We start from the raw sequence: 16,960 nt of genomic DNA, 5'->3' as shown, positions 1-16,960 counted from the left end.
GTGGCTGAGGAGGAGAAGGGGTCTAAACGGCGCGGCCCCAGAACCACCATCAAAGCCAAACAGCTGGAAATTCTCAAAAACGCCTTTAACAAAACGCCCAAACCCACCAGACACATCAGGGAGCAGCTGGCCAAGGAGACAGGCCTGCCCATGCGAGTGATTCAGGTACGTGACTCTCCTCTTCGTGTTACCTGTGTGTGTGTTACCTGTGTGGTGTGTCCTGAGGTGCAAACAGGTAAGTGGTGCAGCGGTGTCTACTCTCTCTCTCTCTCTCTCTCTCTCCTCTCTCTCTCTCTCTCTGACAAGTGTGTAGTATCTGTTTTATAGTTTGGTGCAGGTGTTGTAGTAAATCATCTGTGTGTCGCTTCATTTCCGCGTCATTCAAGTGGCGATAGCTCGCTTAAAGTGTTCTTAGTGTGAGTGTGGTGGTGGTGTGACTCCTCAGGTTTCATTACACACACACACACACACACACACACACACACACACACACACACACACACACACACACACACACACACACACACACACACACACACACACACACACACACAAACACACAATAACGTATATTTAGTTGTTATTTTTCTTTATTCCCTTTTTTTTTAATTCTTCCTCCTCTTCCTCTTCCTCCTCCTTCCTCCCCTCTCTAGAAGTTTAACTAAGTACTCCCCGAACTTCTCCGCCTCCGTCCTCTGGAACTTCTATAACTTGTTCACTATTTTTTATTCTTTATTACCGAACTTTGTCTTGAAATCTTCGTCAAGTTGAAGTAGATCAGTGAGGGAGGGAAACTTGCACAGGGTGACACCGCGACGCTGCCTTAGGAATGCACTCACCTGGCTGAATCAAACTACCTGCGTTCATTGATATTCATTCACGTGTATTAAACGACGCATTAGTGGAGGAAAATAATGAAAAAATAGGCGATATCTACATCAGTTAAACTCTGCGTGACTTTTTGTTCTTCTTTCGTTTTAATGATCTGCTCCTTTAGATTTTTTCATTTGTTGTGGTCAATAAATATCCATCTGTCGTTTAATCTATCAGTTTATCTATCTGTCTAACTGATACTGTTGTCTAACGATCTTTCTGTCTGTTTTTCTTTTCGTCCCTCTATCCATCTGTCTTCCATCACATCACTCTTACTTCACATTAAAGTATCTTACCACTAAAAGCCTCAAGAGAATCAACAAACCTACTGATATTTTGTCCTTCCTTTGTATTCTTTAGCGCACCTTATCTCAGCAGTGGATGTCACGGCGCGAGAGTTAAAAGAACGTCTCTGTATTAACTCCCTATCGTGTTTTCGTAGCGTCGTAACTAGTCTGTCTGAGAATCCTGCGAGGTGCGTAGCGTTGCCGGTTTCTTTTGCGTTCAGTCTTCAGGTGAGCGTGTTGGATCAGCCTTCGTTCAGGTGTTAATGAGCGGCGCGTGAGTTGTGAGGGAGTTTTTAAAAAGTTGGTGTTTACTCATCGTCGCTCAGTTGTGGCGTGTAGTGGTGTGTTTTGTGGAGTGATGAAGGGCTGCAGAAGTGGCGTCTCTCTCTCTCTCTCTCTCTCTCTCTCTCTCTCTCTCTCTCTCTCTCTCTCTCTCTCTCTCTCTCTCTCTCTCTCTCTCTCTCTCTTGGTTCTCTCTTTAAATTTCGCTAGTTTTTAGATTTATTTTTCTTATATATCTCTCTTTTATATCCTTTTCTCTCTCTCTCTCTCTCTCTCTCTCTCTCTCTCTCTCTCTCTCTCTCTCTCTCTCTCTCTCTCTCTCTCGTTAGTGCCTCCGTCACGTCCACTTCAGCGTCGCCTTCGTCTTTACAAGAGGCCGTAACGTTGTGTTTACTGCCTCGCTCTCCTTGGCCCGCCGCAGTGTGACAGTTAGCGGCCGGTGGGAGGGAAAACCATTGCAAGGCAGCGATGGAACGGCGCCACTTATTGCTCGCTTGTCACGGCGGAAACTGTGGCCAGGCTGTACTTGTTGTTGCTTCAGTTGTAGGCAGCAGTGGTGGCAGCTGTGGTGGTGGTGACGGAAGCAGCAGTTGTATCAGCAGTGGTAGTTGTGTTGATTGGTGTGTAATGGTGGTGGCGGTGGTAGCAGAAGTAATAGAGTAATAATGGTGGTTGTGGTGCAGATAATGGTGGTTATTTTTAAAATGTTAGAAATATCGTCTTTTTTTTGCTGTGGTGGTGGTCGTAATATTAATGGGTGTGGTGGTGGCGGTGAAGGGATCGTTGGTCATCTTGGTTATTTGAGAAATGTTAGAAATATAGATTGTTATGGGAGGTGGCGTTAGTCGTAACAGTAGTAGTGAGAGTGGTAGTATTTGCGGTCACGGCAACATTTATTATTCGAGAGACGTTGGGAAATATTGCTGCCTTTAACTTTCATCCTCCTTACCTGTCTTCGGTATCTTTTCCTTCCTGCTTTTCTTTTTTTTCGTAAACATCATCTTTTATTTACCTTTCTTTTTCCTTCAATACCTTCAACATCATCTCAGTTATCTTTTCCTTCCTACCCTTCAGTAAACACCACCTTTTACTTAACTTTTTACCTCCTTTTCTTTCTTAATCATCTTAGTTTGTTTCCCTACCCCTGACAAACATCGCATTATATTCCTCTATATATCTTTTCTGTTCCACTTCCTGCAGTTATTGGGGTAGTGAAGTAAATATTAGGATAGTGAAGTAAATATCAACCTTACGTCGCTAAATAGAATGGATCGCGAGAGGTAGACAACAGGTTTAAGGGATCAGTCGCCATCTGGTCGTCTTTTGTTTCCTTAAAGACCGCGAGTGTAAACAAACCCAGGCGGTGTTGCCAAATTGCACGGTGTAAACAAAGTGTTGCCAAGTCGTATGAGAATTTAAGTGAGGTATTACCCTTTAAAATTAGCCCCATTCCTTTCCCCTTTCCCTTCCCTTCCTCCTCTCCCTTACCTCTTCCTCCTCCTTCCTCTCCGCTGCTTCCTCTCTCCCTCTCTCCCTCTCATCCACCCCACCGCCATTAAAGTAAGTTTCTTCATCGCAACTCTTGTGTTTCCCCTCAACTCAGCTGCTTTTCTCCTCGTCAGTGTTTTTTTTTTTCCTTTTTTTTTTAATATTTCCTCATGTTTATTTTGTTCTTTTTCTTTATTATCCATTTATTATTTTATTTTACTGTTATTAACCTATTCGCCGTCTTTTAAATCTCTCTCTCTCTCTCTCCTCTCTCTCTCTCTCTCTCTCTCTCTCTCTCTCTCTCTCTCTCTCTCTCTCTCTCTCTCTCTCTCTCTCTCTCTCTCTCTCTCTCTCTCTCCCCTCCCTTGTCGCCGCTCGTGGGACCTCACATAAGTTACCCTCAACCCCTCTCCCCTTCCTCCCTCCCTCCCCCCCCTCCCTCCCGACTCTTCCTCTCCCCTCTCCCCGGCGCCCTTCCCCTCACATACCACAATCACCCGCGGAATCCGGGGTGCGTGGGGACGGGCGCGCCTCTCTGCGGACGGTTTTGCGGCTGATCAACTTTAGGGCGCCACAAGGACACCGTGAGAGAGAGAGAGAGAGAGAGAGAGAGAGAGAGGAGAGAGAGAGAGAGAGTGCGTGTGTGTGTGTGTGTGTGGTGTGTGTGTGTGTGTGTGTGTGTGTGTGTGTGTGTGTGTGTGTGTGTGATTTGCCTTCTCTGCCTCCATTATATAGTTCTATGGGACAATAATTGTTGTATTTTCTTTCATTAATTATTTAAGATTTAGTTTTCGTAATTAATAGGATAAAGAAAATGTATAGAGGCAAAAAATAAAGGAGAGAAAAGGATAGGAAAGAAAGGGTTGAAAGTAGAGGGATTGAAAGGGAAAAAATAACATGGCATTAAAGAGAAGGAAGGTAAAGGTAAAAGAAGAACGGGAAAAGGAAATAAATGAGAGGTGAGGAAGAAAAGAAGGAAGATTTGGAAGGGAAAGTAAAGAGCAGAGAAGAAAAGAGAAAGGGAAACTAGAAGGAAAGGAAGGAAAAGACAGTAGTGTACGGAAAGAAAAGTAAGAACGAAAAGAGAATAAAGAAAAGAAGAATTACAAACACGAAAACAAAGGAGTGAAGAAGAAAACTATGATAAAAAAGGAAGATAGAAATGAAAAGGCAGAAAAGAGAAAGGGAGAGAATTAAAGGGAGAGACAGGAAGGGAACATTTGGCCTCCCTTCGCCTGCGCCTTCTTCGGAAATGGACTTGTTAAGGGGGGAGAGTGCAAATGTCTTACGAGAGAAGCACATGTGTTGCGCCTCGTTAGAAACACATGAGGGAACTTTTTTGTATGTCTCCTGAAGTGCCGGTGTGCCCTCCTCCTCCTCCTCCTCCTCCTCCTCCTCCTCCTCTTCACCCACGTCTCCTTTTCCGTTTACTCTCACAGACTGCAACTAATATTTTCATCCTCCTATTTCCATCTTTCTTTTTCTCTACTTTTTTCTTTTCTTCTTCTTCTCTTCTTTCTTTTCATCCTTCTCTTCCTTCTTCTTCTCCTCCCTGATTACTTTTGTTATCATCATCGTCATCATGTTGTTGTTGTTGTTGCTGTTCTTCTTCTTCTTCTTCTTCTTCCTCTTCTTCTTCTTCTTCTTCTTCTTCTTCTTCTTCTTCTTCTTCTTCTTCTTTTTCATTGCTGTTGTTGTCGTCGTCGTTTTCTTTTCCTTCTTCTTCTTCTTCTTCTTTTTCTTCTTCTTCTTCATCTTCGGAAGAGGAGGAGGACGAGAAGGGAGGAAAAAAGAGGGAAGGAGGGACGGGAGACAGTTTTGTGGACAGCAATGATGTAGGAGAAGAAGAAGAAGAAGGAGAAGGAGGAGGAGGAGGAGGAGGAGGAGGAGGAGGAGGAGGAGGAGGAGGAGGAGAGGAGGAGGAGGATCTGGTAACAATTTATTCTTCGCTGACACGCTGATGTACGAGGGAAAACTGAGATTCCCAAGTACCTCATAACCAGGAGTTTACACGTGTACGCCCGTGAAGACTTGGCGGGGCGGGGAGGGGAAGGGATAGGCGGGTAGGATGGCGGGGTGGCGGCGCGGGTGAGGGCAGGGCGTGTGGAGGGCGTGGCTTGGTGTTTAGGTGGTGATGATGTGATACAAACCTAACATTACCTAACCTAATTTAGTCTAACCTAACCTAACCTAACCTTACCTAACCTTATCTAACAACCTAACTTAGCCTAACATAACACCTAACTTAGTCTAATCTAACCTAACTTAACCTTACCTAACCTTACCTAACAGCCTAACATAACATAACCTACCCTAACTCAACCTAACCTAAGCTAACCTAATCCAACGAACTATCTCATAATTTCCTTTCATCTCAAACACTTCTCGATATTTTGTATTACTTTCCAGTGCCATTATTTTCCCAACTGCTTTTCTTTACTTGTACTGACCTTAAAATCTACCAATTACTCCTCTTCGTTTTCCTTTTTTTTTTTTTTTCATTTTTTCCCCTCTTCCTCTGAGACAGCCTGCGTTCCGTTAGTATTCTGTCGTACATCATGAAGTCTCACAACCTTTCATCCTCTTCCTCTCCCTTTTTACTCCCTTTCCCTTCAACACATGACTTTCATCTCCCTATTTCCCCTTTCCCACATTATACGACCTCCTCCTGACTCCTTCTCCTCCTCCTCCTCCTCCTCCTCCTCCTCCTCCTCCTCCTCCTCCTCCTCCTCCTCCTCCTCCTCCTCCTGCTCCTCCTCCTCGGTCTTCTTCTGCTTATCCTACTTCTGCTTATCCTGGTGCTCATTTGATCATCACAACACAGGGCGGAGTGAAGGCGAGAGCTCAGCGCAAAGAACATCTGCTGGTGAGTCCTTTCGTTGGTGTAGCAGCTTCGTCATCCCGCACCACGTTAGGCTATTAATCAATTATCAATCTTGCGAGGACGAGGACTAAGAGGAGAAGGAGGGGGAGGAGGAGAAGAGGAGACGAAGAGGTGATAGTAGGGTGGCTCTTGTTAACTCGTTACTCTTTTGTTTCTCTGTTTCTCTGTCTCTCTTCATTGATTTTTGTCTATCTGTCTGTCTGTTTTTTTTCTGTCTGAGTGACTCTTGTTAGCTTGTCTCTCTCTCTATCTCTCTCTCTCTCTCTCTCTCTCTCTCTCTCTCTCTCTCTCTCTCTCTCTCTCTCTCTCTCTCTCTCTCTCTCATCCATCTGGCAGCCTGTTCCCGTTCTCTCTTATCCGATAATTGCGTGGATTGGCTCTGTTTGTTGTGGTTACTCGCTTCCCTCGTGCTCCATTCTGCGTGCTGCGGGTTCCCTCCTGCTTGGCTTCTGTTCCTTCGTCTTGATCTCGTGTCCTTCGCAAACAAACAAGTCTCGGGGTGTGTTGTCGTGTTGTCGTCTCCTGGCCCGCCCTCAGCTTGCCTTGCTCTGGTGGGTGGAGGGAGCTGTGAAGTGTATCGTGTTCCTTGTTCGTGATGTGTGGTGTTGGGTGGTGTGTGTTGGCGCGTTTTTTGTGTTGTTGTTTTGTTTTTGTTGTGTGTTACTTACTAGCCTGTCTTTGTGCTGGAGTGTGTGTGTGTGTGTGTGTGTGTGTGTGTGTGTGTGTGTGTGTGTGTATGTTGTCATCCTCCTCCTCTGTGATTCTTAAAGTATTTGTCTCTTTTCATTTGTCTCTTTATGTTTAGTCCTAGAATTCTCTCTCTCTCTCTCTCTCCTCTCTCTCTCTCTCTCTCTCTCTCTCTCTCTCTCTCTCTCTCTCTCTCTCTCTCTCTCTCACCTGTTCTCATCTACTCCTTCCTTCCCCTCCCCTCTCTTCCATCTATTTCACTCCTTCTCCCCTCGTCTCCCTTCTTCCCTCCACCTCCACCCTATCTTCCTTCCCTTTCTCCTTTTCTCTTTCAATGTTCTCCCCTTCTGTTCTCTCTTACCTCTCCCCTCTCCTTTCCTTTCTCTCCCATCTCTCACTCTGGTTTCCCCTCTTCCTTTCCCTTCCTTTCTTACACTCTCATCTCCTCTTGATCTCTTTCTCTGTTTTTTCTATTTCATCTTTCTTCTCTTCTTTCTCTATTTTTTTCATTTATTTGCTTTTCTGTTTCATATCGCTCAAATCTCCTGTTTCTTTTCTCCTTCTCATTTTCCTTCGCTTTTTTTTCCATTATTTTCCCTCTCTCCGTATCACCCTCGCATTTTTCCTCTATTCCCATCTTTACTTTTCTCCTCTCCTTCACCTTCTTCGCTGTTTTCACTCTCACTCTTTTATTCCTTCTCCTCTTTTCCTTTCACCTCTCCTTTTTTTTTCGTCTCTCTTTCCCCCTCGTTTTCTTTCCTTTCCTCTGGTTCATTCTCTTTCTCTCCTTTCTCTTTCCTCTCCATCTACCCTACCCTCTCTTTCTCTCCCCCTCTCTTCCCTATCCTGTCTCCTCTCTTTTCCCTCTCCCTCTACACTCCCGTCTCTTCCCCACCCCGTCTTCGCCCCTCTCCCTCTCCCTCTCTCCTCGGCGACGTCGCAGTGAGGGGCACGTCACGGCGTCACGCAAGGCAGTCTTAGGGTCCACGAATATTGTTCCCGTCGCCTCCCCGTCATTGGTCCAATTAACAGCCAATCAACGATCAGATGACGATGCGTCTTCCTCAACGGCTCACAAGGTCGTTTTCTTCTGTGTCTGTTTGTGTGTCTGTTTGTGTCTGTTTTTTTTAGCCTGTGTTTGTAAATCTCAGCATTTCTTGTACGTATTGTTGTGCCATTGTTTCTGTCTCCCATCTGTCTGTTTGCTCTCTCTCTCTCTCTCTCTCTCTCTCTCTCTCTCTCTCTCTCTCTCTCTCTCTCTGGAAAGGTTGCGAGTGTAAACATGACTCATAGCAGTTCCTTGGCGGGAGAAGTAGCGCTATCATGTAACCCAAGACGGCGCCATATGACCTTGCTGTTGTGGTGCTATAACTCAATTCTCTCTCTCTCTCTCTCTCTCTCTCTCTCTCTCTCTCTCTCTCTCTCTCTCTCTCTCTCTCTCTCTCTCTCTCTCTCTCTCTCTCTCTCTCTCTCTCTCTCTCTCTCTCTCTCTCTCTCTCTCTCTCTCTCTCTCTCTCTCTCTCTCTCTCTCTCTCTCTCTCTCTCTCTCTCTCTCTCTCTCTCTCCACTCGAGGCGTGACCGCAGGAGCCGTGCCAGCCCAGGATACTCTTAGTCGCCTCGTCAGCAACTCCTTCGGGTGACTCACATACACACACACACACACACACACACACACACACACACACACACACCACAAGTGTTTTCCCCTAGGACACCAAGAACCACACGAGTCTTACGAGTAATTTTTCCTTTTCCATCAATTATCTTTCATTCTTTTCATCGTAACAACATCGAGTCCTTTGTTTACCGGAGATATTATTTCCTTCACTTTACTCCTCCTTTTTTTTTTTATTATTTACTATCTTTCCTTTCCTTTTCTTTCCGTTGTGTCACATTACACCCAAATACTAATGGCGAGAAGTAGAAGGGAAGAAGGTGACGAAAGGGAGGGAGGAGGATAATGGGAGGAGGAGAGAAGCAAGATGGTAGCAACACGAAGGACAGTAATGAAGAGAAATGTAGAGAGGAGAAACAGTAAAGGGGGGAGAAATGGTGTTGATGGAGGTTAATAGTGATGATAGATGAACACAAATTGATGGTGAGGTATTACATAGTGCAAATAAGACAGGAAGTAGGTGTAATAGTGCCCAGGATAAATGGTAATAATTGTGATGAAGGGGAGGGGGAAAGTGACGTGATGGAGAGAAGGAGGAGGAGGAGGAGGGGGGAGGAGGAAGAGAAGAGGAGGAGGAGGGAAAGGAGGAAGAGGACGATATTACAGAGGTGGTATAAGGAAAATGGAGATAAAGAGAAAGTAGGAGGAGGAGGAGGAGGAGGAGGAGGAGGAGAAACAGGGGAAGAAGAAGAATAACAACATGAACAAGAACAAGAAGTAAAGGAAGGAGAGAGAGAGAGAGAGAGAGAGAGAGAGAGAGAGAGAGAGAGAGAGAGAGAGAGAGAGAGAGAGAGAGAGAGAGAATAAATAAAATGAAAGAGATGAAACTTTGATAGCGTAAGGCAGGAAGGGGAGTGGGTGATAGTGTAAAAGGAAGGGAAGGTGAGGGGAAAGGAAGAGGGGAGAGAAAACGGAGGAGGGAGGTCAGAGAAAACGGGCGTGTGGTTGAGTACATTGACCCTCGCCACCACTGCTTGGCCGCCCTGTGTTGTGACTTTAGGGGTCAAAGGGGTGATTAATTACAAGTTTCCTCTACTAAGAACTTGAAGGAGGGAAAGGGGAGAAAAAGAGGAGGAGGAGGAGGAGGAGGGGAGCAAGGAAAGTAACACATCACGGTACAGAGAGAGAGAAAAAAAAGGCAACACACACACACACACACACACACACACACACACACACACACACTTCTCTCTTCACTACGGTTTTAAGGACACACTGAGAGGGACGACCTTTCTCATTAGTGCCACGGAAAGGTCACGAGGCTTGGCACAGGAGGCGGGTAGGGAGGCAGGGGGGAGAGGTGAGGGGGTGACAAGGGTGGTCTTATTCATCCTTCAGCCGTCTCAACCTGACGAACGAGGTGGCTGTAGTGGTGGTGGTGGTGGTGGTGATGGTGGTGGAGACGGTGGGACAGCTGGTGGTGGCGGTGTTGTTGTAGGTGGAGGCGAGTGGAGTGATTAATAGACTGTGGAGTGAAAGGAGTGTCGATTTATTTATTTTGCAAGATGGATAGAAATGATGAGTTTTCGTTTGGAGTGACGAGACCAAACGAGACAGCATTAGGAAGAAGCGTGTGGAAGACTCCTTTCTTTGGTCAGGTCTGGGATAAGTATGTAATGTCAAGATTGAGGTGGTTTGGCTTACAATGGGGAGATGAGGAGTGCCTTGGGGGGATGTAGGGATGCTGAAGATGAACCCACGCACCAAGCGGAAGGGAGACAAGAGAGCGAAAGGGAAGGTTTAGGGATGTAATCAAGGAAGATGTGCAGGTGATGTGTGTAGCGAAAGAAGATGCAGAGGCAGGTGTTTTCTTGTGGCGATCTTTAGTGTAGTAGTAGTAGTAGTAGTAGTAGTAGTAGTAGTAGTAGTAGTAGTAGTAGTAGTAGTAGTAGTAGTAGTAATAGTAGTTGTTGTTGTTGTTGTTGTTGTTGTTTGGTGGTGGTGGCGGTTGTGATGGTGGTGGTGGTGTTGTTGTTGAAGGGATAAGAATGTTAGGAGGAGGAAGTTCTTGTTTTCAGGAAAGAAGGAATAACCAAGCTGAGGGAATGTTATAGGCGGGTTCCTAGAAGTGTGTCAGTGGTTTCTTGGTTCTGGATAAGTGAGTCGATAGCTTTACGTGTGTTCTTGAGGTGGTTTAGTGGTCTCAATATTCCTGAGTGGTATTCAATTAACTTTATAAGGTTTTGATTGTTAATTAATGGGGTTCAGCGGCTTTTTCAACAGTAATTAATGGGTTTCAGTAGCTAAAAGTAAGGATCAGTGGATTAATTGGAAGCTTCAGAGAGCAGTTAATGTATTTTATTGATGCGAAATGTTAATCTGTGTAAATGATGTATTTTGATTAACCCACAGTTAGAATTCAAAGGAATAATGGTTGCAATATCGGGGATGCCTCCGTGGTGTGAGAAGAGTGTTAATGCTAAAATGTTGCTATATTTGCTTTCACTACTTCCTTATTTAAAGTTTATCAGAATATTAGCACAAAAAAATCAGGGTAAAGATGCTAAATGCGAAAGTGAGGCACATTAAAGTAATTCTGTATGATATGATACACTGGTTGTCTTCATCAGTTACTAATTACGAGATGCTTAAAAGAAAACGAGGAACTCTTATCAAGAAAAAAAAAAAAAACAGATTTCGAGGAAAATGATAAGACGTAAATTGGAAAAGCTAACGGGGAAATTAGAAAAAGAAAACGAAAATATTATTAAAAATTAAACGTATTTTTCATGTGTTATTATTTTCTTTTCTCTCTCTCTCTCTTTCTCATATTTCAGAGTTTATTTTTATGTCCCTTGGTGTAAATAAGTATATTTTCTCTCTGCCTTCATGTATCTTTGGCCTCAAAACAACATCGTTTATTTTACTTCAAATTTATAACTTGTTTTACTTTCATTTTTTTTCTCTCACTTTTTTTTTTTTTGCAACAGGGCGACTTTTTTCCTCCTTCATTTCCATTCTGCAACTACAAGCTACTCCTTTCTCCCTCCTCCTCCTCCTCCTCCTCCTCCTTCTCCTCTCCTCATGAGCCATTGCCACCAAAGGCGTGAGGTTGGTTGCTTTCAGAAGGGCCTCTGTTGATGTTTTGTCTGGCAGTAGTGTTGTGCCCTGCTGGGGGTGGGGGTGTGATGAGGGGCGGTGAGAGGGCAAGGTGAGGGGAGGCAGGGAGGGGAGAGGGATGGGTACGGGATAGGTATGAGTTGTAGCACTTTTGGCATGTTTCTTTTCTTTTTTTTTTTTTGGGGGGGGGTCATCGTTACCGTCCTCTTCTTCTTCTTTTTCTTTGTTTCTTTTTTTATTTCTTCTTCTTGTTTTTGTTTTTGTTCTTCTTTTTGTTCTTTTTCCTCCTTGTCATCATCATTATTATCACCATTATCTCCTGCTCTTTCTTCCCCTCTGTCTCATCTTCCTCCTCCTCCTCCTCCTCCTCCTCCTCCTCCTCCTCCTCCTCCTCCTCCTCCTGCTCCTCCTTCTTCTCCATCTTTCGTCTCTTTAATTAAGGCTGTTTTAACGTGTTTTGTTTACATTTCTTCTTCTTCTCTTCCTTCTTCTTCTTCTTCTTCTTCTTCTTCTTCTTCTTCTTCTTCTTCTTCTTCTTCTTCTTCTTCTTCTTCTTTATCTTCTATCTCTATTTACTTCCTTCGTGGAGTTTCGTATTTACCTCGACGTTACATTCTCTCTCTCTCTCTCTCTCTCTCTCTCTCTCTCTCTCTCTCTCTCTCTCTCTCTCTCTCTCTCTCTCTCTCTCTCTCTCCACGTTTTGCTATTGATTCTGTTGCAGGCTTCTCCGTCCTCGGCACAAAAGGGCGTGTTCAGACCATCCTCTTTAAAACTTACTCAAACTTCAATAGCTCCCTTTCACACACAAACCCACTCCCCCCACCCCCCCTCTCCTCCCTTCCCTGTTTGTCTACCACCTGCCCCCCCACCTCTCTCTCTCTCTCTCTCTCTCTCTCTCTCTCTCTCTCTCTCTCTCTCTCTCTCTCTCTCTCTCTCTCTCTCTCTCTCTCTCTCTCTCTCTCTCTCCATTTTCTAATCTAGAGTTTGTTGTTCTTCTTTCATTTGGTTGTTTTGGTTCATTTCTTCTTCTTCTTCTTCTTCTTCTTCTTCTTCTTCTTCTTCTTCTTCTTCTTCTTCTTCTTCTTCTTCTTCTTCTTCTTCTTCTTCTTCTACTATTTACTCGTCCTTTGTGTGTGTGTGTGTGTGTGTGTGTGTGTGTGTGTGTGTGTGTGTGTGTATGTGAGCAATTTATTTTTAAAGGTTACATCTCTCTCTCTCTCTCTCTCTCTCTCTCTCTCTCTCTCTCTCTCTCTCTCTCTCTCTCTCTCTCTCTCTCTCTCTCTCTCTCTCTCTCTCTCTCTCTCTCTCTCTGCCAGTTGTGCTTCGTCAGTAGTCGTATCCTGGCATCCCATTTTCTTTCGTGACTCACTTTTCCGTAACTCAAAGAAAACGAAAAGAACCAAACTGAGGAAGAAACAGACAGCTGAACAGAAGGAAGAGGAAAAGGAAGAAGAGGAGGAGGAGGAGGAGGAGGAGGTGGAGGAGGTGGAGAGATCGAGATGAAGAAAAGAAATAGTTTCGGGGGAAGAGGAGGAGCAGCAAAAAGGAGAAAGAAAAGAAGAAGAAAGAGGAGGAGTAAAAGATAACAAGAAATAAAAATGGCTTAGAGAAGAAAGATATATTGCGGATATTAATCCTACAACGGAGAGAGAGAGAGGAGAGAGAGAGAGAGAGAGAGAGAGAGAGAGAGGAGAGAGAGAGAGAGAGAGAGAGAGAGAGAGAGAGAGAGAGAGAGAGAGAGAGCCAAAGGAACATAATTTTCAGTGTATACGTTTCACAACATTCTTCTTCCTGCTCCTCCCTCCTCCTCCTTCCTCCTCCTCTCCTCCTCCTCCTCCTCCTCTTCCTTTTCTTACCAACTTGTCGACTAATTAAAACCTTACGTTCGCCTAGAAAACGAATGAAGAAGAAGAAAAAGACAACGAAAGAAAGGGGGAAGGAAGAAATGGTAAGAATTAAAAATGAAAGAAAAGAGAAGACATAAGGAGAAAAATAGAAGAGAGAGAGAGAGAGAGAGAGAGAGAAGAGGAGAGAGAGAGAGAGAGAGAGAGAGAGAGAGAGAGGAGAGAGATGAGAGAGAGAGAGAGAGAGAGAGAAATACTAGATAAGAAAAGTAATAGAAGATAAAGAAAAAAGTAATAACGAAAACTGAAAAGGAGAAGGAAAGAAGAGAGAGAGAGAGAGAGATGGAGGGAGGAAACTGAGGAGGAGAATTGTGTGGAATCTCATCTTTTCCTCCCTTTTCTCCTCTCTCTCTCTCTCTCTCTCTCTCTCTCTCTCTCTCTCTCTCTCTCTCTCCTCTCTCTCTCTCTCTCTCTCTCTCTCTCTCTCTCTCTCTCTTTTTGTCTCACCATGCATAAATCATTTTTATCACCTTGTTGCTAATTTCCGCTTCATCCTGCCTACGTCTCCCCTCTTAAGTGGAAGAGGAGGAGGAGGAGAAGGAGGAGGAGGAGGAGGAGGAGGAGGAGGATGAGGGGAAGGAGAAGAAGGAGAAGGAGGGAGAGAGAGGGGATATGGATGCTGTTTGTTTACTCTCTCTCTCTCTCTCTCTCTCTCTCTCTCTCTCTCTCTCTCTCTCTCTCTCTCTCTCTCTCTCTCTCTCTCTCTCTCTCTCTCTCTCTCTCTCTCTCTCTCTCTCTCTCTCTCTCTCTCTCTCTCTCTCTCTCTCTCATTATTGATCTCATTTCCTCCCCTTCATTTACATCTCAATTTATTTTCAGCGTACATTTATACTCCTTCCGACTCGCTCTAATATTTCCAACAGTGAACGAAACAATAAGAAAAGGAATTGTACTGCACGCCATTTTCCTTACATTTCCATTTTCTTTCAATATTCTCGCACATTTTCCCCGCCCCGCCCCTCCCCGCCCCGCCCCGCCCCGTCCCACCTGACCACGCCCACTGTATCTCCCCTCAGGATAACCCTTCTATAAAAGTGAGGGGAAGAATGGAGAGGAAGAGGAGTGGAGAGGAGGATTATTGCCTCTGTTATGTCTTTTGTGGTTGTGGTAGTGGTGGTGGTGGTGGTGGTAGTGGGAGTAGTAGTAGTAGTGGTAGTAGTAGTCATAGTAGTAGTAGTAGTAGTAGTAATAGTGATAATGCTGGTGATAACAACAACAACAGCACTTACTACTACTACTACTACTACTATTACTATTACTACTACTGCTACTACTACTACTACTACTACTACTACTACTACTACTACTACTACTACTACTGCAATAACAACAGCAAAATAAAGTCTCCAGATTTCATAGTAGTAGTAGTAATAATAATAATAATAATAATAATAATAATAATAATAATAATAATAATAATAATAAAATAGAAATAAGATTCAATCATCGTCACTTAATTTCTCTTTTTACTTTTAATTCCAAAATAAAAAAAAGACAAAAATCAAAAACAAGCAAGAAAACATGTAAAGCCCCGTGTGTGTGTGTGTGTGTGTGTGTGTGTGTGTGTGTGTGTGTGTGTGTGTGTGTGTGTGTCGTAATTTTTACTTTAGGCTAATTACGGGAGTGGGGGGCGGGATGATTGGGGTGAGGAGGTGACGTGTTAAGTGGAAGGTGAGGGGAGGAGAAAGAGGGGAGAGAGGAGGTGGTGGTGACAAGGGAGGGGATTACCAGGGGAGAAGAAGAGGGCTGATGATGGCATGGAGAAAGGGGGAGAGAGAGAGAGAGAGAGAGGCAAACAAACTACAACGGAAACAAAAAAACTAAGATAACAAACAAACAAACAAACAAACAAACAGAAGTCCTCATATTATACAAGGAAAACACGAAAAAGAAGAGAAAAAATAACAGATGAAAAAAAAAATAACTCCTCGTACCCAAACACACACACACACACACACACACACACACACACACACACACACACACACACACACACACACACACACACACACACACACACACACACACACACAGCTTCCTATCAGCGAGACTTTGATGGTTCGCTCTGCCCCGATCGTGTATGCAAATGACGGCCGGTGAGGGTAAATGTTTCAGTCGGGGATACTGCTCTCCCTTGGTGGGGACCCGGGGCGCCTGTTTGAAGTGTGGCCTCGGGGGGATTGCGTTAAGGGTGATAGGGTAGGATGAGGGAAGGGGGGAGGGGTAAAGTTGTTCTCTAGTTCCCCTTTCTTCTTTTCCTCCTCCTTCTTCTTTCCTTCTTTTTTTCTCGTCTCTTTTTTTTCACTTTTTCCATTTTTTTTTTTTTCAGTTCTCTTGTTGAAATTGTTACCGTGTTTTTTTTTTTTTCTTTGTGAGTTTTTTTTTTTTTTGGAGGGGGGTGTGTTTGGTGAAATAAGCTTCCCTCCCCCGCGTTCCTGTTTTCTTTTCACTCTCCAGTTTCATTTTTCACGGGTTTTCACGCAGGTTTCTCGCCGCTCCTCTTGATTGATTCCACTCAAGTGTTTTGGTTGTGTCCGGGATGACTGGGAGGGGAAAATTTCGTCCCTATTTTCCTATTCCTTCTTTTTCTTCTTTTTTCGTGTTTTATTTACTTCACTCCCTATTCTCCCTTCTGTCTTTGTTGAAATAGGAGGATCTTTTTTATTCTCTCCTCCTCCTCTTCCTTTTCTTCGTCCTTCTTTCAGTTTCGTTTTCTATGCTCACTTTTTTACAACTTTCTCCCCATTACTTGTTAAAATCGTAATTATTATTAGTGGTACAGTTTCCATTTTCTTTTTCATATTCATAGTCACCTAACCTCATTTCTGCATTCCCCAGGATCTTCCACTTCTTAACGTCCCCCTCTGACTATTTCAAATTTTCGCCATATTCAATAATGGGGGACGCCACTTGCCCATCACTTCATTCTCCACCTTCTTCAATCAATTCTCCAGTTACTCCTCCTACCATTATTCGTATATTCTTCCCATACCAGCGTAGTCCCTTCCTTCACCTCACTCTTCACTCCCCTCTTGCCACCTCTCCCTCCCCCAATTCACTCCTTCGCTCTCTCTCTCTCTCTCTCTCTCTCTCTCTCTCTCTCTCTCTCTCTCTCTCTCTCTCTCTCTCTCTCTCTCTCTCTCTAACCCATAACTCCATTTTTCATTCTCTTAGTTTTCCTCTTCGTTCATCTTTAACCCTTTGGTCTTTCCCTCATTCTTTCCCTTCTACTTTTCCTCCTTTCCTCTTTGGTCCCTTTCCTATTCCATCGTTTTATTATTTTTATTATTTGTTTTCTACATTTCTAAACCTCTCTCTCTCTCTCTCTCTCTCTCTCTCTCTCTCTCTCTCTCTCTCTCTCTCTCTCTCTCTCTCTCTCCCTTCCATCTCTTTTCTTGCATTTTTCTTCTTTATTTTCATTTTTCCATATCCTGTTATCTAGTTCTATCTCTTTTCCTTTCTCTAAGCCTCCAATTTCTCTCTCTCTCTCTCTCTCTCTCTCTCTCTCTCTCTCTCTCTCTCTCTCTCTCTCTCTCTCTCTCTCTCTCTCTCTCTCTCTCTCTCTCTCTCTCTCTCTCTCTCTCTCTCTCTCTCTCTCTCTCTCTCTCTCTTGGGAGGGAAAGCAAGAGGAAGAGAGGAAAATAAAGTAAATAGTGGAAGAGGGGGATGAATACAAGCAAATACCAGAGAGAGAGAGAGAGAGAGAGAGAGAGAGAGAGAGAGAGAGAGAGAGAGCACACCAACAGAAACTGAAGATAGAAAAAGATTGTTATTATTATTTTTTTATCATTTTCTGGATATATTTACATTTATTGAGTG

General features: G+C 44.0%; 1 protein-coding gene across 1 annotated transcript in view; it reads left to right on the top strand.

The window, feature by feature from the left end:
* LOC135090034 (LIM/homeobox protein Lhx1-like) overlaps positions 1 to 16,960 on the top strand; it is a 68,449-nt gene that overhangs the window by 29,066 nt on the left and 22,423 nt on the right. The window contains exon 4 of the mRNA XM_063986265.1: positions 1 to 165. Within this exon, the coding sequence (XP_063842335.1) occupies positions 1 to 165 (165 nt within the window). The remainder of the gene's footprint in view (positions 166 to 16,960) is intronic.

This window comes from Scylla paramamosain, chromosome 34, assembly GCF_035594125.1.
Source record: "Scylla paramamosain isolate STU-SP2022 chromosome 34, ASM3559412v1, whole genome shotgun sequence".
NCBI lineage: Eukaryota > Metazoa > Arthropoda > Malacostraca > Decapoda > Portunidae > Scylla > Scylla paramamosain.
This window is presented reverse-complemented; position numbering and strand designations above follow the sequence as displayed.